Source organism: Lygodium microphyllum, chromosome 8 (genome assembly GCF_053477565.2).
Source record: "Lygodium microphyllum isolate KBCC chromosome 8, Lygodium_microphyllum_v1.1.10, whole genome shotgun sequence".
Classification (NCBI taxonomy): domain Eukaryota; kingdom Viridiplantae; phylum Streptophyta; class Polypodiopsida; order Schizaeales; family Lygodiaceae; genus Lygodium; species Lygodium microphyllum.
The window spans coordinates 13,524,420-13,547,316 of NC_141142.1; the positions used below are offsets into that span (position 1 = coordinate 13,524,420).

Consider the following 22,897-nt stretch of genomic DNA (forward strand, 5'->3'; position numbering starts at 1 on the left):
ATCTCTATATGCAAATGATACTTGGGATCTTGTGTCGTTTCCCAAAGTAAGGAAGCCTCTTCCAAACAAATGGGTTTACAAAGTAAAGACGATTGATGGGAAACCCAAGTACAAGGCAAGACTGGTTGCTGAAGGATATGCATAGAAGGAAGGGATTGACTTCCAAGAAGCCTTCTCACCTGTTGTGAAGATGACCACTCTACGTGTGCTTTTGGCTCTCACTGCTATATTGGACTTAGAGCCGTACCAAATGGATATAAAAACAGCTTTCTTGCATGGTGACATTGATGAGGACATCTACATGAAATAGCCTGAGGGCTTTATAGTTCCTCAAAAAGAGCAAATGGTGTGTAAATTAAAACTCAGCCTGCATGGGCTGAAGCAAGCACCACAGCAATGGTACAAAAAGTTTGACACTTTTATGCTATCTCATGAGTTTACACCCAGCCATGCAGATCATTGCTTCTACATGAAAAAGGATACAAATAGCAACTCCATCATACTTGTTTTGTATGTGGATGATATGTTGCTAAATGGGAAAAGAAAGACCAGCTTGGATGCTCTCAAAAATCAACTGAAATCAGCCTTCTTCATGAAAGATTTGGAGAATGCAAAGCATATTTTGGGCATGAGGATTATCAGAGATAGAATGCAGAAATTGTTGTTTTTATCTCAAGAAAAGTACATTGAAAAGATACTAGACAGATTTAACATGGCTGAAGCTAAGCCTTTTGGGGTACCCTTACCTCCTTATCTTAAGCTTAGTAAAGCCAACAACTCAAAAGATGACGTGGAAGTAAATCCTATGAAGACCCTTATGCATCAACTTGTGGCTCTCTTATGTATGCTATGGTTGCTACTCATCTAGACATGGCTCATGCAGTGGGAGTTGTTAGCAGGTTTATGTCAAATCCTGGCAAAACACATTGGAAGGCTATCAAGTGTATTCTTCGATACCTAAAGGGTACACAAAGAAAGTGTATTTGCTATGGGCAAGGTGCACTTAGTTTACAGGGTTATTGTGATGCAAACATGGCAGGTGACTTGGACACTCATAGGTCCACCAACGGGAATGTCTTTACAGTTGCTGGTGGGGCTGTTTCTTGGTGTTCCAAGTTGCAGAACATCGTCGCACTGAGTACTAGTGAAGCTGCATACATATCAGCTATTGAAGCTTCTAAGGAAGCTATATGGTTGAGCAAACTTGCAGAGGATCTTGAGATGTCTATGGGTACTACAATTTTGGGATGTAATAGCTAGAGTGTTGTGTATTTGGCTAAGAATGCCATGTATCATTCACGCACAAAGCATATAGATGTGCGATATCACTTCATCAGATAGATTCTGAAAGATCTTCTAATCACATTGACCAAGATCAAAACACAAAACAACCCTGCAAATGTTCTCACTAAAAGTCTAAGCAAAGCTGAACATGAGCATTGCATACGACTAGTGGGAGTTGGTTAGAGGTTCACTTTGGACCTTTAAGTAGGAGATCGTTGGAATAAAGGCCCGTTTGCACCAACAGGTATGTCTTTACAGTTGCTGGTGAGACTGTTTCTTGGTGTTCCAGGTTACATAACATCGTCGCATTAAGTACTACTAAAGCTGAATACATATCAACCATTGAAGCTTCTAAGGAAGCTATATGGTTAAGCACACTTGTAGAGGATCTTTGCATGTCTATGGGTACTACAATTTTGGGATGTGATAGCTAGAGTGTTGTGTATTTGGCTAAGAATGTCATGTATCATTCACGCACAAAGCATATAGATGTGCGATATCACTTCATCAAACAAATTCTGGAAGATGGTCTAATCACATTGACCAAGATCAAACCACAGGACAACCCTGCAAATGTTCTCACTAAAAGTCTAAGCAAGGCTCAGCACGAGCATTACATACGAATAGTGGGAGTTGATTAGCGGTTTACTTTGGACCTTTAAGTGGGAGGTGGTTGGGATAAAGGCTCGATTGACCTCCGTGTAGTACACGGAGGTCAAACGGACCTTTATCCCAACACCAAAGACTTCAAAAGCGTATTCCAGACAAAGGCATAAAACACACACTTTAGAGACACATGTGCATGCACACATTTTTTATGAACCAATATTCTGATATTTTAGTTTCCAAGAAGTGATGCTATCGGCACAACCAAAATGACAAAGAACATCCGAACATTGGGAAAACACAAACAAACATGACTCGACTATCCAATCAAGTGAAAACTATCATAATGAGATTCCTATAAAGACCTATAAGAAAATGCAAGGGTGATAACTAGCATCTTGGAAGATAGCATATTACATATCCAAATGGTTCACAAATCTAAAACCTAATCCATGCAAACAAGTAAGTATATCCTATGTACTCTGGGTACCCACCAAATCAGTAGAAATACTTCCAAAAAAATAGGCCTGGAGTTTTACATCACTACTTGGTCAACCCACCAAGCAAGAAGCATGTCATTAAAATTCTAAAATACGTGTGGAATGCTTTCAACTGTTGCATTGCACCAGGATACTGCTGTAAGGTTTTCCACACCAGTAACACACCCACCATATATCTTCAAAATCAAACTCTTTACATTTTCAACCAGGTTGACACTATCATACGCTTCTTGGAGGACAAATGTCTTTTAAAGTCCTAGAGAGACAATATAAAATTTATCACGAAAATACAACCATACATCTTTGAGCACAAAACCCAATCAAAGACGCTATAAGCACTTAGAGCATATATGGATAAAGATCTCGTTGGAGCTCAATTGGGGATATGCAGTAGCAGTTCGAGGAGAGTGTGAGAGTGAAGACCGCAGAGAGAGTGTGTGTGAAAGTACAATTAAATTTTGAGTGTACCAACAATGTGTTCGTACACAAAGAATAAAATGTATTTATACTTGGGGCTTATTAAGGGTGCATTCACATGTACAACTAAATGGTGTGTGTGTGCCATACACGGAGGTCAAACGAGCCTTTATTCCAACAACCTCCCACTTAAAGGTTTGAAGTGAACCTCTAATCAACTCCAACTAGTCGTATGCAATGCTCATGCTGAGCTTTGCTTAGACTTTAGTGAGAACATCTACAGGGTTATCCTGTGTTTTGATCTTGGTCAATGTGATTAGACCATCTTCCAAAATCAGTTTGATGAAGTGATATCGCACATCAGTATGCTTTGTGCGTGAATGTTACATGGCATTCTTAGCCAAATACACAAGACTCTGGTTATCACATCCCAAAACTGCAATACCCAGAGACATGCCGAGATCCTCTGTAAGTCTGCTCAACCATATAGCTTCCTTAGAAGCTTCGGAGCTCATATGTATTCAGCTTCAGTACTACTCAATGCCACGATGCTCTGCAACCTGAAACACCAAGAAACAGCCCCACTAGCAATTGTAAAGACATACCCGCTGGTGGACCTACGAGTGTCAAAGTCACCTGCCATGACTGCATCACAATAACCCTGCAAACTAAGTGCACCCTGCCCATAGCAAATACACTTTCTTTATGTACCCTTTAGGTATCGAAGAATACACTTGACAAAATCCCATGTGTTTTGCCAAGATTTGACATAAACCTGCTAACAACTCCCACTCCCTGAGCAATGTCTCGACAAGTAGCAACCATAGCATACATAAGAGAGCCACAAGTTGATACAGAAGGGACTCCAGTCATAGCATTTGCTTCCATGTCATCTTTTGGCATGTTGGCTTTACTAAGCTTAAGATAAGGAGGTAAGGGTACCCCAAAAGGCTTAGCTTCATCCATGTTAAATCTGTCCAATACCTTTTCAATGTACTTTTCTTGAGACAAAAACAACAATTTCTGCATTCTATCTCTAAGAATCCTCCTACCCAAAATGTGCTTTCCATTCCCCAAATCTTTCATGGAGAAGGCTCGTTTCAGCTGATTTTTGAGAGCATCTAAGCTAGTCTTTCTTTTCCCAACTAGCAACATATCATCCACATACAAAACAAGTATGATGGGACTGCCATCTGTATCCTTTTTCATGTACAAACAATGATCTATATGGCTGCAGGTAAACTCATGAGATAACATAAAAGTGTCAAACTTTTTGTACCACTGTTGTGGTGCTTGCTCGTAGAGTGGTCATCTTCACAACAGGTTAGAAGACCTCTTGGAAGTCAATCCCTTCCTCTGTGCATACCCTTTCACAACCAATCTTGCCTTGTACTTGGGTTTCCCATTAACTGTCTTTACTTTGTAAACCCATTTATTTGGAAGAGGTTTCCTTCCTTTGGGCAACGACACAAGATCCCAAGTATCATTAGCATATAGAGATTTAATCTCTTCCTACATAGCTACCTCCCACTTATTGCTAAGTTTGCATGACTTGGCCTCTTTGTATGTAAGAGGCTCACCCTCGTCTGAAAGCATCACATAATGCAAGGAGGGATCAAAGCTATGCGGTTGCCTTCTTACGCGTGTAGACTTGCATACCCAATGTTCAACATTTTCAAGAATTGGGTCTACATCTTGAGGCATGTTATTTTCAGCATTTATTGGCTATTGTAAGCCATTTTCAACATGCTAATCATGCTGTACAACACCTTCATTTTCATTGCCAACACCCGCATTTTCATAATCAGCAAGTCTATCTTGCTGTCCATGACCTCCTTGTGCTCCTATTTGCTGTCTATCATCATCTCGCTCAAAAATAACCGGCTGATCATCAGTTTCAGCCTGTGGTACAACACCATGAGGCTCATTTTCTGAAATAATAGATGGCTGCAAATTCTAAAATTTGACATTTTCCATATCTTCATTAGATGCTAAAGTACCTTTCAAGTATTTTGCCTCCTTAAACACAACATTACAGCTGTGAATAATTTTCTTGGACTAAGGTAACCATACTCTATAGCCAAATTCACCCTTATCACCATAGCCCATGAAAATGCCTTTGGAGGATTTTGGGTCAAGTTTGTTCCTCAGCTCATCTCTAACATGCACAAAAGCATCACAGTCAAATATGCGTAAATGGTCATATGAGGCCAATTTGCCAAAACAAGCCTCCTCAAGGATGCCATTATTTAAGGACATGTTTGGAGAGCAGTTACAAATGTGAACCGCAGTTTTGAGTGCCTCTCCCCAAAATTCATGAGGGAGATTCGCAATAGGCAACATGCACCGCACTCTTTCATATAAAGTCCTATTATATCTATCAGCCACCCCATTTGAAGAAGGGCTATAAGGAGCTGTAAGCTTCCTCTTAATACCATGCAAGCCACAAAAGGACTTGAATTCAGTAGATGTGAACTCACCCCCGTTATTAGTTCTCAAGCATTTCAGCTTTCTACTTGTCTGAGTGGTCACAAATGCATGAAAAGTTTTAAAAACAGCAAACACTTCACTTTTCTTCTTCAATAGGTATAGCCAAATCTTTTTGGAACAATCATCAATGAAGGAGATAAAATATGCACCACCATCCAACGATTTCATGGGCATACTACATACATCTGAATGCACTAAGTCCAAGACATTGGACTTATGAGAGACACCAGAGTAAAATGAATTTTTTATTTGCTTTCCAAACTAACACTCATTACAAATGTCAAGTTTAGAGCCTTTTCTATCAACCCTCTTCAAAGAGATAAAGACATCAAGTCCTTTTTGGCTCATACGACCTAATCTCTTATGCCATAACTCCGAGTGACTACCAATTTCACCAACTGCAAGAAACTTGCCATTCAAAGCTTTACAGTGCAAACAATACAAAGTGTCCTTCTTGGTTCCTTTTGCAATCAGCATGGAACCCTTTTTCACTTTCCACAATCCACCACCAAACAGTGTAGTATAACCATGCAAGTCAAGCTAACCAACATATAGTAAACTCTTTTTAATGCCAGGCACATATCTGAAATCTTTCAACACAAGCTCTTGCCCATTGTCTAAAGACAAGTGTACAGTGCCAATCCCATCAATGCGGCAAGCATGGTTATTTCCAAGATACACCTTTCCATAACTGCCTGCATTGAACATAGCAAAACACTCCAAGCAAGGAGTTACATGGAAAGAGGCACCAGCGGCTACAATCCAAGTCTGAGTGACACTATTATCAACTGTCAAAAGTGCATCAATCACATCAGCCTTGGTAATCTGCATATCCTGCATGTGATATACAGGGGCATCATAATCAACTGCACATAATACATCAGCCTCTATATCCGAAAGCTTCTCTATGACCACACTAGAGGCCACATTGGTCTTTTCCTTGCCTTTGGCTGTCTTAGATGCATCTATCTTATCCTCTTTCTTCTTTTTGTCTCCTGCATTTTTCTTTCTCTTGTTCCTTCTTGTAATACTTGCAATCAGGTTTCTTATGGCCCTTCCGACCACAGTGATAGCAAGTAATGTCACTCTTTTCCTTTCCTTTGCTCTTGCTCTTATTTCTCTGTCGTGCATTTGCATATTTCTTTTCAGCCCTGTCTCTTACATTATAAGTTGAGTTGCTGCCTTCTCCACTAGAAATAAGCCTAATTTCATCATTCAAGATTAAACCCCTTACCCCGTCATATGAGAGATTGGGGTTATTGCTGAGAGAAACCACCAAGGTCTCCCAAGAATAAGGCAGTGTCATGATCAAAAAGATCGCCCTCAACTTATCATCAAAGTCCAAATTTGCATCCTTGAGCTAATTTAAAATGCCTGTAAATGCAGTGAAGTGCTTAGCTGCAGGCTTTGACTCATCCAGCCGCATATTCACTAACTTGCGCATTAAATGCGCTTCATTAAGAGGTGTGGTGATCTCATAGATAGTTTTGAGCTTCTCCCATATTGCATAACCTGTATCTAAACCCTTAATGTCTGTCAAGATGTCATCAATGACACCCATCTTAACGTAAGCCACAACTTTTTTGTTTACTCTCACCCAATCTGCATCAAACATTGTGCGGGTTTATCTTCCTGCAAAGCATCCTCACAATCCTTTAGGAACAATACACCCTGCATACGGTCTTTCCAAAGGTCAAAGCCATGACCATCAAACCGTTTGATTTCCATCAAACTCTTGATGTCTGAACTGGAAGAAGTTGCAACCATTTTATCACGAACACGAGTAAAGGCCCTAGACTGTAAAAGCACAAGCTGAACCGGCAAATACGCTGCTGTTCTTCCTCAAACAATAATAAATCTCTGCTGTTTGTACATGAACCAGCCACCACATAGGCAAAAGTGCAGAAATTTACCAATTTCTGCACAAACCCCCAAAATTTCAGGTCCAAAAGTGCATAAATGTTAGCCAATCTAACCCAATTGAGCAAAATTTTACCAATACATGAAAGGCCCCAATTTTATGGGATCCAATGTCAAGAAATTTTACTCAAAATAGCGAAATTCTAACAAATTTGGCAAAATCCCCAATTTAATTGAGGTCACCACACACAATGTCTGCAATTTTTGACCTGAATATCACTGCTAGGCGTAGACAAGGTCATATCTAGGAAAAACCCCAAATTTTTGGGCTTGAATTCGCACAGAACTGACAACTGTGCTTTCACACACGAGCCCCTATTAAGGCAAAAGGGGATAATTTGAAATTAAAGAGAATTTTGTTTTGATTCCTTTAGGAAAAAAAAACTGACGGGGGGTCCATTGACCCGTCAGGGCGTCATGTGGCACTGCCTACTCACTCCGTCGATGGACCTACATGCCTGGTCACTTGCCTGGTCCCCTTTGTCACGTCGGCCGGTCACGTCGCCTGGTTGCTCAGCTGGTGACTCGACCTGCACACCTGATCTTCTGCCTGCCGTCAGCCCCGTCAGCTAATCCCGTCAAGTCGCTCGCCTAGTCCTATCGCCTATTGGTCAAGCGGCTGCCTACGTCTTGTCCACCCGTAGCCCACTCTGAGCTGAGAGCCCGCGACTCCTTCTCGACTGACTTCCTTCCGCCTGGAGGTGTTCGCGAGCTGCTTGCACTGTCAGCTGCCCTTGATCTCGAGAAGCGTGCACTATGTGCTCTAATACCAATTGTTGGAGCTCAGCTGAGGATGTGCAGCAGTAGTTCGAGGAGAGTGTGAGAGTGACGACCAGAGAGAGAGTGAGTGAAAGTACGATTAGATTTTGAGTGTACCAACAATGTGTTGGTACACATAATAAAATGCACTTATACTTAGGGCAAATTAAGGGTGCATTCACATGTAAAACTGAATAGTGTGTGTGTGCTATACACGGAGGTCAAACGGGCCTTTATCCCAACATCAACTTCATGTAGTATTGAAAAAATTTGACTCCAACGAAGTGACCACTATCACCACATGGGACCATGGGCTCAAAGTATAAAGGCCCATACTTGATCCACAACCTGTAGATCCATCCCCTTTCAAAGTATTTTCTCTTCTCTCCATCCTCTTTGGGATCATGAAAAAAGCCATACTAATGTGCAACTCTCCAACTATGGAAAAAATTTGATCTTCCTTCTCTACTACACTTCCACCTACATGAGTCAATTAATCAAGCACTTGTCACCAAAACTCTAGTACATTAGGGTCACACTTGCCTTAAGACTCTAGAGTGTGGGCTAAATCCACTAGAGTAAATAGTTAATCAGCAAGACGATACGGTCATGGAAATTTTATGCCATCTGCATTTGTGGGCTAATAGTTTAGAATGTATATAGCTTTACATAGAAAACTCATACACATTATTTTGTTATGTACTAAAAAAGAGTTTTCACATGATACCCATAGGGCCCCAAGGGTACCTACATTTTACATTCCTAAATTTCCAGAGCCTTAAATTGGCCTATATATGATAATCCTTACAAGTGGGGATGACATTCTAGAATAGTAAGTCTGTCTTGACAATTTGTACTAAGTTTTCGTTATTCCTATTCTTGGCAATTTTCAAAAAAAGAAGAAACTTCATGAATAAGATAGAAATGTCAATACTACTGTAGAAATTGCAAGTTACGACAGCAATATGACTTACCTATTGTATGTTGCCTTATGTAACTGCCTTGCCCGATTGCCTTCCCAACTAAGTCACCAATTCAACCTCTTAGCCACATGGCATGATGTGAGCAATGCCCAAGTATGTTACAACCAATGACATCCTAAACCTTTGAATGTAACCCCAAGAACTCTAATACATGTTGGATGGGCAAAGATCTTCAAGCCCTTGAGGCACAAGAGCTACTTCAACAATAAAGATCATGTCTCGCATCTCAATCTCTAGCCTCAACTCCATGCAACAAGAATCTTGCAAGCCTGCCTCCACACTAGTTGGGCATCTCTAAAGGGTAGTGGTAAATCTTAAGGTGAGCCACAAAAGTTGTGTTCTCAACTTCACATCACTCCCGCTATCTTGTAATAATGTCATTAAGTACTAAATAGTTTTGCTTTTCTCTCCATAAAGATCTCAAATATTTAGACTTGGACCGAGCTCAATCCATCCATCCACTCTCTCTCTCTCTCTCTCTCTCTCTCTCTCTCTCTCTCCGTGAAGATAATTGAATTAAGTAACAATATTTACATCAGACCATCAGGTCAGCTAAGAAAAAGGAATAGACACAAATCACCAAGACTCTTAACACTCAATATCACACATAAAGGAGAACTAGAGTGAAGCAAACAATATCAAGCTAGGGAGCAGCAATGTCTGGAAGAACCAGATCAATTGAAACCATAGAGGAGATCTGCCGTAACACCAAACAACGAACACAAGCCACATGACCATGGATGCCTGAGGCCGAATCAAAAATAAAGGCATTCCGAGTACGCCAAATGTGCCACAAAGCTGTCCACCTAAGGAAATGGAAGAGGCAAGAATAATCTGATTGCAAAAGAAGACATAGAAGTCATACTTCCCATAATCCACGAACGGGCTGAGATCCACTACTGAGTCATTGAGAACCACACACGGGAAACAAAGCTCCAAATTTGTCGAGCAACAAGGCAAGAGACAAAGAGATGAAGCAATGTCTCATCACATGTAGTGCAAAATATATAGCGACCACGGAGATCTTGCAAGCACGCAACACATCCCCAGTTGGAAGACCCCCGATAAGCAACCTCCACATGAACACTTTCCCCTGATAAGGAACCTTAGACTTCCAAAGTTGGAGGAATCTTTCCCAGCACTTCTTTTTGCTATCCTGAATATGCCATAATTTATTAGCCTTTCTAGTGATCCATCTCTTGATCTCAACCATTTGATGATAGATTTTATTAGCTGACCTTTTCTCAAAATCATCAAGAAGTACAAATATCCAATCTTGCCAGGGCGACAATGGCTCTAAAGCAAGCAATGGAGAGAACCTTTGAAGCTTGTCCTGTATGGACGACCAAATGTCATGATAGCCACGAGGCACCCAAAAGTGCTGACGAATACACTAAAAAGAAGGACGAGGCTGCCCAAGAATGACACCATCATGGACTGTTTACAACCCCAAACGAGCCATGCAATTAAACTTATCTCGCAGCAAATCTTTATCAAGCCAATCCAACAACCTAGAGGTAGCAAGCACTTCTCCTTGCAGCGAATTCTCATTAGGAGGGCCCCAAACTACAAACGTAACATCTCCTGCCAGGATGCAAAAATTTTGCAATATCTGACCGAGGATGACTTTGAACACACAGTGCCTGCAAAAGTGCGAGTCCCAAAGCAACCATATGCAAATTAACATCCAATAAAGTTGCTCCCCCCATCCTTTTAGGAGTAGTCACATGCTGCCACAAAATTCATACTTGGCCCAAACAATTTACTTTCTTTTTCCACAACATAAGGCGAATAGACTGAACCAATTCCAAAAGAGACTTCTTAGTCCAAGGAAGTAGTGACAAAAAAAATGAGAGCATACTGATCATGATGCATTGAGCAACTTTAAGTCTCACATGAAGAGGCCAGCTTTGCGATTTCCAGTACATGAACCGATCATCTATACAAGATAACATCCAATCAACCAAGGCATGAGGGGGTACATTGACACCAATAGGATAACCCAAGTGTCGGGAGATATCTCCTTTAGAAATCACAACTCCTTGCCAACCCAAAACTTGCAAATCACCCTCCATTCAAGAAAGCAGTGTATACTTTTGAGTATTAATATGGAGTCTCAACGCTAAAGCAAAGAGAATCCAAGTATCCATTGCCCGATTAACATTAGTATGATTAGCCTTCAGAAACATAAAGGAATCATCTACCAAAGATTGACCCAAAAGTTGGGCACCATTGGGAAGAGACAAACCAACAATCTCGCCTTGATCAGCCAACTTATCCAACAATGAGAGCATCGGGTGAGTGACCAAAGCAAATAGCAAAGGACTCAAAGAACAGCCTTGCCGAAGAGCCTGAGACAAAGCAATTTCATCTGTAATCCCTCCATTAAGTGCTATACGAGACATAACACCCTGACTAATGGTATCAAGAGGAGAAGTCATGCAAGGACCAAATCCCATGGTGGACATCAGCTACTGCAAGAAGGACCAATTGACATGATCAAATGCCTTTCCAAGATCAAGCTAAAGCATAACTTGCTGGCCAGAGTCTTTCGCATAATCTATCCCCAATTGAACATTCAAAATGTTATGCAATATATTATGTCCCTTAATGAAACCATATTGCCGTGGATGAACCAAGTGTGGGAATAATACTTTCCACAATCTATTGGCAATAATTTTGGATTTATACAAGGAACCCATAGCAGAAATTAATCTCCATTGTTTCAAAGAGGTCGGAGAAGGAACCTTGGACAGTAACCAAATCACAACAATTTTCCAATCTGAAAGGCATCCTACCTGAAGTCCCGACTTACTCACACAAGTGAATTAATGGGTCCTTAAGCTACTCAACATGGGCTGAAAAAAGCTCATCGGGAAGCCCATCCCAACCACGACTTTTCCTTTGTGGTAAATGGGACAGCACATCCTTTTGGTTCTCTCTCTCCCTCTCTTTTTTTTCCGTGAAGATAATTGAATTAAGTAGTAAATATTTACATCACACCATCAGGTCAGCATTGAAAACAACAAACATGAAGGAAAGTCTACACAGACTCTGACACAGAAATGTCACACTGAAAGATCAGCTTGTGCGAAGCGAACAGTATCCAGCTAGGGAGCAACAATGTCACGAAGAACCAGATCAACAGACACCATAGAGGAGATTTGCCACAACACTAAACCACAAATTCTGGCCACATGACCATGAATGCCAAATACTAAATCAAAAATGAAGGCATTCTGAGTACGTCAAATATGCCATAAGGTTGTCCATCTAAGGAAATGAAAAAGGCAGGAATAATCTGAACTCAAAGAGGTCATGGAGGTCATCTTTCCCATAATCTATGAACAAGCTGATATCTGGTGTTGAGTCAACAAGAACCACACACGGGAAACAGAACGCCAAATTTGTCTTGCAACAAGGCAGGAGACAATAAAATGAAGCACTATCTCATCACATGTGGTACAGAATACACATCGACCAACAGAGATCTTACGAGCACACAACACATTCCCAGTAGGAAGAGCCCCAATAAGTAGCCTCCACATAAACACTTTTCCCTAATACGGAACCTTGGATTTCCAGAGCTAGATGAATTTATCATGCCACTTCTTTTTGCTATCCCGAATATGCCGTACTTTATTAGCCTTACCCGTGACCCATCTCTTGGCCTCCACCATCCGATGATATATTTGGTTAGCTGACCTTTTCTCGAAATCATCGAGAATCACAAACGTCCAATCACGCCAAGGAGACAATAGCTGTAATGCAAGCAAAGGATAGTAGCTCACAAGTTTATCCTGTATGGCCGTCCAAATATCATGATATCCTCTAGGCACCCAAAAGTGCTGATGAATACGCCGAAAGGAATAAAGACAGGCCCACCCAGGAATGGCACCATCTAGGAATGTCTGTAACCCCAAACAAGCCATCCAATTAAACTTGTCTCGCTGCAAATCTTTATTAGGCCAATCCAACAACCTGGAGGAAGCCAGTACTTCACCTAGCAAGGAATTCTCCTCCTTACGAAAATCAAGAGGGCGCCAAACTGCAAAACGTAACATCGCCTACCAAGATGTGATCGTATGGGAAAGGAGAAAAGACTGGGAGACCTTAATAGATCTTGTGGAGTTAAGCACATGCCACCAAGAAGTATGAATAACCGTGCTACCGTGAGAAATGCAAGTCCTTTCTATAAAAAATTTTATTATATCTGTCTAGGGATGACTCCTACACAAAGTGCCTGCAGAAGAGCTAACCTCAAAGCAGTCATATGAAAATTAACATCCAAAAGAGCTCGTCCCCCCATCCTTTTAGGAGTAGTCACATGCTGCCATGAAATCCACATGTGGCCTAGGCAATTTCCTTTCTTTTTCCATAACATGAATCGGATAGGGTGAACCAATTCCAATAGGGACTTCTTGGTCCAAGCAAGCAATGGCAAGAAAAACGAAATCATGCTGATCATAATGCATTGAGCAACTTTAAGTCTCACATAGAGAGGCCAGCCTTGAGACTTCCAATACATAAACCGATCATGAATATGGGATGCCATCCAATCCAACAAGGCACGAGGAGCTACCTCCACATCGATAGGATAACCCAAGTGTCTGGTTATATTTCCCTTAGGAATCACAATAACATTCCAGCCCAAAGACTGCAAATCATTTTCCGTACAAGAGAGCGGTGTGGATTTCTAAGCATTAATATGAAGTTTTCCATACCAAAAAGTTTCCACGCGACCATTGCCCGATTAACATTCGAGCGATCAGCCTTAAGAAACATAAAGGAATCATCTGCTAAAGATTGACCCACAAGTTGGGCCCCTCTGGGAAGAGACAAACCAATGATCTCACCTTGATTGGCCAACTTATCTAACAAAGAGAGCGGGTGAGTGACTAATGCAAACAACAAAGGGCTGAGAGGGCAGCCTTGCCAAAGAGACCGAGATAAGGCAATTTCATCAGTAATCCCTCCATTAAGTAAAATACGGGCCACTGCCCCCTGACTAATAGTATCCACAAGAGAAACCATACATGGCCCAAAACCCATGGTGAACATTAGCTACCTCAAAAAAACCAGCTTACATGATCAAATGCCTTTTCAATATCAAGCTAAAACATAACCACCTACTGGCCTGAAGCTTTTGCAAAGTCAATCCCCAGTTGAACATTTAAAATGTTGTGCATTATAGTCCAACCATTAATGAAACCGTATTGACGTGGATGAACCAAATGCGGAAATACTTTCTGCAATCTGTTGGCAATGATTTCTAAGAAGATTTTGTATAAAGAGCCCATAACAGAAATGGGTCTCCATAACAAAGGGCTCTCCTTTGTAGGGAAGAGACAGAGCCTTCCCTAACCCGCGGGGTATTAATGTCATGGAAGTACCATGGACCAGTCCCGACTTCTTGCTGTATGAGGCAAGGAACTCATCACACATGGATGGATCTTCTGGAATCAAGGGAAAGGAGGCAGCTACAAAAGTCATGAGTCCCGCCTTCGTGAGAGGCTCAAAGGTGAGTAGGGAAGAGTAATCATTACTAACCAGTGGGACATACTAGATAGGGGGAGGAGCGTGAGGCACCATTCAGATGGTAAACACACACACCACAACACAGACAGTCACAAAGAATGCCTGCAAAACAACCAAAGGGCTATTCAAAGAGATAGGAGAGGGAACCTTAGGCAATAACAGAATGATTGCAATCTTCCAGTCTGAAGGCATGACACCAGAATTCCAAACTTGCTGACACAGGCGAGTCAACGGATCCTTAAACAGCTCAGCATTGGCTGAAAACAACTCATTATGAAGCCCATCCCAACCAGGGCTTTTCCTTTGAGGCAAATGGGACAGCACCTCTTCCACTTCATCCTCCGAAATATGAGCCTCCATTAAGGCTATCCATTCTGGCTGAACCTGATTACTAACCAGATCACAAATGTATCTCTGAGCTGAGTATACAGCATCAGAAAGAATCTCTTGAGGGCCCCAACAATGATTTATAAAAACCTACACACGTCTCAATGATGGATGTAGGATCTGTCACCATAGCACCTTGCTCATTCTTCAAACGCACAATATTTTCCCGAGCGTATTTTTGATGTAATCGAGCAAAGAATTGATGAGATCGACAGCTAGTGTCGTACAAAGCTTCCGCTCTAGACAGCAATTTGTATTTTGCATATTCCTCTTCCTGTAAACATTGAGCTCGACCTTTCAACCATTCAATGAATGTAAGCAAGTCATCAGCTATATCCCCCAACTGACACTAAGACAACGAATGGGCTAACAAAGATTGTGCATGCACTAATTCAACGCATAAAAAGGAAGCATGCTGAATACCATAATGTCGGGATAACAAACGCGCATTATCCCGAAAAACAGCTCATGCTTCCATCCCTTCTGAAAGGACCCTAGAACAAAAGGAATCAATTATTTACTAAATACATTCCAAAAACTGATTTTGCAAGAGAGAGGATTGATTAAAACAAAGAGGCAAACGAGCCAGGAGAGCCTTATAGGCATGAACAAGCCAGTGTGTCATTTCCAAGATCAAAGGATAGTGATCACACAAGACATGTTGTCGCTCTACCCACATATCAATGACTACACGGAGAAAAGAATCACTTTGACAAATATAGATCCTATCCAGTCTGGCCCATGTGTTTGGATACTGAAGAGAACGATAAGTATATCCTAACTAATGCGCATTATCCCGAAAAACAGCTCATGCTTCCATCCCTTTTGATAGGACCCTAGAACAAAAGGAATCAATTATTTACTAAATACATTCCAAAAACTGATTTTGCAAGAGAGAAGATTGATTGAAACAAAGAGACAAACGAGCCAGGAGAGCCTTATAGGCATGAACAAGTCAGTGTGTCACTTCCAAGATCAAAGGATAGTGATCACACAAGACATGTTGTCGCTCTACCCACATATCAATGACTGCACGGAGAAAAGAATCACTTTGACAAATATAGATCCTATCCAGTCTGGACAATGTGTTTGGATGTTGAAGAGAACGATAAGTATATCCTAACTAAGAGGGATGCATCCAAGACCACATGTCCTATTTCAAAGACACAACTGCTAGAGCATCCTAAGCCAGTCGCTCAAGACCATCCATAACCGAGTGTTGTAACATCATTTGATCCAGAGATATACAGGCATTAAAATCACCCACTACAAAACCTTGACGAGCCATGGCAAGGCAATGTAAGTCATCCCAAAGCTGACGACATTCACCAGCAGCAAAAGGAGCATACACACCCACTAGCCATAAAACCTCTCCCTCATATAGGATTTCCAAAATCATAAATCTGCCTCAATAGTCTTGAGAAATCAAATATGGTTGCAATGAAGATCTAACAACCAACATTACTCCAGATTTATGTTATGTGGAACCCCACCACTAAAAAAGACAGAATAATCCTTCTATACATAAGATGATCCTACCAAAGCATGTTGTTTATGCTCCACAACACAAAAAACATCCCAATTGCCGACTAGCACAACTTTCCACAACCAATACTTCTTGCTGCCCGAAGAAATACCTTTAACATTCCATAAAGCAATTCTCATGATGGATCACAAAAAAGAAAACTACTGAACCCCCACTTTCTCTTTCCCTTTCCCTTTTACGAAGCAACAAAAATTGTCGTATGCCAAGGAGCCAAGTCCTTGGAAAGAAGATCAAAGTGTTGAATAAGATCTAGCTACCAATGTAGGAGACCCTTTAGTTGGGCAAGATATCTTTAAGCACCAAAAGCGAAATCAAAAACAAAAGCATTCCGAGTTATCCAATTGTGCCAACAGCCCCAAAATTGAAGGGCATGCCCCCTCCCCCAAAAAAGAAACCTTCATATGTGGTTGTGCCAAAGTGGGGTCTTTGAGCCCGACAAAAACCCAATCAAAAGGGCATAGCGATGTGCCAACCACAACCCTCCAAATATCAAACAAAAGGGTCCAAATTTTCCAAGCCAAAGGACATGAAAGAAATTAATGGCAAGAGGATCCTCACTAGTGAGACAAAAAAACAAATGCCATTTGAGATTCAATGTTTTAAAAGAGTTGAGGCAAGAGGAAGCCCAACAACCATCACATGCCAAAGGAAGACTTTACATTTATATGGAGTCTTCTTGAGCCAACCCTCCATAACAATCATTTTCCGCCAAACGTGAGATTTATGCAAGCCCCAAAGTGTACTCGCCTTAGTGACCACCCAATGGTGGTCCTTAATCATAAGGTGATACACTTGGTTAGCCGCAGCCTTTTCAAGATCAAGCCATCTTGCCAAAATCATAAACCTATTATGGACGATCGAAATCAAGGGCAGGAAAGGGCTCCCTAGGCTGCAATACCATCAAAAACTGGTCCCACAAATCTCAATATCCTTGAGGGATCCAAAAAAGCCTTCTAGCAATACTAAAAGACATCAATCCATTGTGACTCACCAAAGTGGCATCAAGAATAGAAGATCAGCCCATGCACACCATACAATCAAATTTAGGATGATCCTCTTGTTTTCCATTGTACGAGAGTAGCTTTGATATAGCCAACAATTCCATCTAAAAAGAATTAGTCACTAGTGACCAAGCGATCCTCCACAGGATGCCATTGCACTTTTTGAAGAATCAACTTCCATGAGCATACCAACTAAGTCACCAAGAAAGAGAAAGGAACATCAACATTAAGATGATGAGAAAGGGATATCAGCATTAAGAACATGCCACCAAGAGCCCTGAATGCTTGTATTACTATGCACTACACCTCAGTCTTCCAAAAAGAAACGAGTAATAAAATCCTAAGGGTGCCGATCAATACACATGATGTAAAAGAGAGACCAAGAAAGAGTAACCATGTTATTTTCCACATTCATACTAGCCTCATTACCCATACGTTTAGGGAGGGCAAACATAGCTCCAAGAGACACCAACATGCCAGCATGCAAAGAGTCCTTTGTCCATAACATAAAATGAAAGAGTCTAGTAATATGTAATATTTCCACCACAGCGCTTCATATCAAGAAACAAATTCGGACTTGAGGCGTTTTAAAAATTACTTGTTGAGCTGTCACATAAGTGATCACACATAATTTTCTTGATATCGAGTCTCGCATTAAATCAATTCCACAATCCAACATGAGAAGACGCCTCAATGTTCCCAGCCAACAAAAAGCAAAGACGCCTCGTAAATAATATTACGACAACTTGATCATATAATTTTTTCCACATTATATTTGATTTGACATTACTGATTCCATTTAATGCGTCAAGAATCGCATTGATTTCGTAACCGCAAGACAATTCGCAAAAGCCTCAATCAGTAGATGAAGAACGCGTAAGAACGAGCATAATATTGAGTAAGTTAAGTATCAAAAAGTATGACACGACTTTATATACTTGATAATTCATGAAGTAACTAGGCCAAAAACCACCAAAAGAAGTTGTTTTGAAGGGAAAAAAAGACGTTTTTGAAAAAATAGGCCAGAATACATGACCATTTTTTACGCTTGGAGGGAGAGAAAGGATTAAAAAATCATCTCCATGCCACCATTCAATAGGTAAGCAATCAAAATGAATATTTAATAAAGCTCAATTGGCTCTTGACAAGTAGCCAAATGAATCAGTCGATTGCATACTGATGATGGAAATTTTTCTCTATTTCTCTTATCCATCGAAGCTTTGAGCCTTAAAAAAGAAAAATACCCCCCCCCCCTCTTCTACCTCATTTTCATTTTCTCTACCCCTATTACGCCTTTGTCCCATACGACCAAATCATTGGACAAAACGTTAGCGAAATTTTTTTGGATGACCTTCAACTCTTCCTGAACTACCACGTCAATTTCACCTAACATCCGATGGCTCCGCAAGGTCGCAAAAATTCAAAAAGCACATTTGAAGCAAAGGAAGCAAGGAATGCGACCAATGGAAAAAATGACACGGTAGAAATTGGTGAAACCCTTGTCATAGCAAACTGAGAGAGGTAACATCTCGTCAGTTTAGAAAAATTTAATAATTTATAAGCTTATCGCTTTAATTGGCTTTTAATGATTATAAATGCATTCTAATGAAAATGCATATGAACTATCGCGTATGAAAATAACCCAAGTAATATAATAATTAAATATTCAATGAAAAGACTCTTTCACTTGGAAAAGGATTATATGTCTGTCATTAAGAAAATATTTTAATTATGGTTTATTTTACAATATTTATTGTTATTTAGTTAAAGACGCATGTAATCATAATGACAAAAAATCGGTAGACGTTATTAGGAAAGGGAATATTTTATAATTTTTCCTTGAAAGTAACTATCTCTATTTCATTTTACTAATGATAAATGGACGCATATGACTTTTATAATAATTTATGAAAAATCATTTAGATAATATCACGAAATAATCAATGTATTAAATCAACAGAAATTTGTATAAGAAAATATACACTAGACGCACATAAATTAGGTGCGTGAAAATATTCGATGTCTGAAAGATGAAAGAAAAATTACACTTATAATTTTTGCATTGCCTCGAATAAAAATTTCAGAAAAACAATCAACATAGCACTTAAGACAGCTAAAAGAAAATTGATCTTTCTAGATAATGTTGAAAGTTTGATAAATGATCAGATATCGTCCATTAAACCATAGAATATGAGTAAAATAAAATGAAAATTATTTTCTTGCTAAAAACATACGTAATGTTAATATTAATTATTATATTAGCGAGAACGTCAATATCATGAGTTGATCCACGTATGAATCAACAAGATAACCTAACCTAAAATATCGAGAATGTTGAAGCGAAAACAACTATAAAATACTCGACAACCCTGAAACTATCAGTATCAAGAAATTAAATAAATATTGAAAGCCTGTAGAACTTGTTGGACATTGATAAAAATTTGTCGATACAAATTCTAAAGTCTAAACAAACTTAGAAAAGCATTTGAAATCCTGCTAAGCGCAGGTTAGAGCAAGGCAACGCATGAATTGCCTGCCATAGACATAAATCACCATATTATCTTTTAGGGTGGAAATACCAAATTTTTCATAAGGATAAAATAGACTTTTTATAATTAATCAGATTCATGAAATAACTTGCGGATCTCGAAAAAGAGTTGCAAGTAGGAAGTGAAACCCTAAGAATAAGGTAGAACTTTAAAAAGAGAAACCCTAGATTTGGGTGGGACTGCTTCCTATGCTAAAAACACTTGTGTTTTTTTTATTTGTGCATGCAAGCATTGATGGTTGCACAGGAAAGATTGATTGTGCTTATAGTAAGATCTAATTGTAAATATATAACCAAGATAATAAGAGGAAAGATCGCGCTATGCCTCCCCCACAGCTAGACACGGAACCTTGCTCCAAGGGAATTGTTTGATACCGCCGCAAGGAGCTTTGGACCGGCCCTAATGACGAAAGGTCGCTTGGTGAGAAATCCGTTAGACAAGAGGAGGCGGGAGTGCCAAGGGGGCTTTAGCCATAAACCTCTCAATCGCTCCTAAGAACTACCTGACCCTCACACAAATTAGGATAAGATCTTAGAGTCCCCGATACTAGTAAAGGAACGGAAATCTTGAAGGGTTTCTTTTCTTCTGCGCAGACAAAAGGGATTTTCCGGTGAACGGAGGTTTATCTTCTCCGTGGCAAAAGGGAAAAATCATTGTAAATAACTTTGCAAAATAATAAATAAATATGTTTTACCAAAAGACTATTTTCTATGTCTTTGTGTTGTGACGTAAAATTATGTGAATGAACCTGTGATAATGGGTTAATTGACGAAACTGCTTTTATATGCCATAACTTAATGTGATAGGTAATTAAAATACTAAAGAAAACCATTTGTGATAAGTGGGTGGGTGAGATCCCTGACGAATCCGTCCTACAGATGGGTGGTCTCGGTAAGCTAGGAGCTTCTGTCAAGAGATTGAACGAAACGTTAATTAGGAAAAATTAGACAAAGCCGAGCATTGACTTACCTAGGGTCAGGTCTTAAAACCCTGATAAAAAATTATCTTAGGGAAAATGTGCGATGGCTATGCCAGAACTCCATTAAGGTTCCCTAAATCCTAACCAATTACTGGAAAAAAGCATTACACTCCATGAACCAAGGGTAACTACGATCGCTCCAGTCAGACGAGAAGCCCTTGTGGAACACCTCCGATGGAACTAGCTAACGTATCGCAACCTCAGTTGTCAAATTAGAATCTCGAGCTTGCAAGTCGATCCTTGTGGGGACGGCCGATACCTTCCGTTACAGGGTGGACTCTAGGAAACCTAGACGATAGATCTCGTGCATTCTCGCGAGTGCAGGGCGAAACTATCTAGGATAGTTCCTTGATGAACCACTAAAACGTGCTGCCAAGAAATTGTTAGGCAAGCACGTGACATAATATCCTTCAAGATAGAGGCAACCCAAGGCAAAAGCGGTAAAAAATAAGGAAGCACGGATAGCATGATGAATTGTGTCACTTTGACGCGCACATGGAAAAGCCAACCCTGCAATTTCCACTAAATAAACTTGGCTTCCAATTTGTGGGAAATCCATTGCAGCAATCTGTCTGTGTGTGTGTGTGTGTGTGTGTGTGTGTGTGTGTGTGTGTGTTTGTAATACTTGTCAATTATTATCAAGGACAACCTAACCAAATTACATACAGTCATGCATTGGATGTATTGGAAGCAAAAGTAGAAAGGCAGGTGGACACATAAAACTGACTGCCAATTGCCCCAAGAATGAGAAAGAAACATGTGTCCAAAAAGCAATGGCAATAGGACTTCCATAGTACTTTGTCTTTGCAAAAAAGCTAATTAAAGAGCAACTATATAGCGCGTATGTAACACCTACTTACCTCCCGTGGATCTTCTTGTGATTTATCACGCAGGGCAAATATATCTCTCTGACGGAAAGCTGCATTGTCATCAAAATTCAGTTTTGCATCAGCAGCTACCATCCTCTTATCTGAAGTCTCAGCAAGAGGATTGATCTGCAGATTACAACAGAAAAAGAGATCTCAATTTTTTCAGCCAAACTAACAGGCAATGCTATTAAGCTAGCTAATCTCATTCTACTCACTTCCACAAGTGTGCAGTCCTTCTCGACAAACAATTTGTACAGGTTCTTGATTTGCTCAATAGCTGCACTTCTTTCCGAAGCCTTTAAATTTAGGCCATCTACCACTTTTGATGCTTCTTTGTCTGTTATACCCGTAAATACATCCACAGGAACCTAATCCCCTCCCACCAAGCATGATCTAAATTAGCATAACCAGCTAGAATATTACATCCAAGAGCCAACCTTCACACACAATGCTTGTTTGTTGATGTTAATGAGAGCAGACCTTTATGATCATGTCAGGATATTCCTCTGCAAGATCCTCAATGCTGGTCCCACCTTTACTACAACCAACAATAACCTGAAGAAACCAAACACATCACCCCGAAACATAAATAAGCTGCACTAACAGACCTACAATCAAAAGGTTTTCAGAAACATATCCCATGTATACTGACAGCACTTCAGAAAGTGACAAATATGGCTGGATAAGTATGTATCACCCTTTTCCATACATTAAGAAAGCTTGAAAAATTCAACCATGTTAGACACTCAGAAAATACAGTAAACTATCACAATGTAGATTGTAATGAACCAGAACAGACAAGTTAACCATGCATGGTTACAGCAAGCTCAATGTACAGTACTCTTACAGGTCCAGCACTGGCACGATCAAGAGCAATGGCAAAATACATCTCGTTGACAAGGGAAAGCCTTTCACATAAATAGACCTGCCACCCAAAAGAAAATGTTAAAGAGGCTCCACATCCTCCCTTCGAGCATATCATTCCTTGGCAACCATGAAAGGTCTCATGGTGAATCAAGCATTCAATACATGAGACTGCTCAGTACTGGCAATCACTGTCTTACCCACA

The 22,897-nt window shown here is 40.3% G+C and overlaps 1 protein-coding gene across 2 annotated transcripts in view; it reads right to left on the reverse strand.

Annotated features, from left to right (window-relative positions):
* LOC148031985 (ATP citrate lyase (ACL) family protein) overlaps nt 1-22,897 on the reverse strand; it is a 65,198-nt gene that overhangs the window by 25,252 nt on the left and 17,049 nt on the right. For both annotated transcript variants that reach the window (XM_087682594.1, XM_087682593.1), the window contains 4 exons: nt 22,676-22,753; nt 22,309-22,383; nt 22,044-22,196; nt 21,820-21,954 (listed from right to left, as the gene is read on the reverse strand). In XM_087682594.1, the coding sequence (XP_087538720.1) occupies nt 21,820-21,954; nt 22,044-22,196; nt 22,309-22,383; nt 22,676-22,753 (441 nt within the window). The remainder of the gene's footprint in view (nt 1-21,819; nt 21,955-22,043; nt 22,197-22,308; nt 22,384-22,675; nt 22,754-22,897) is intronic.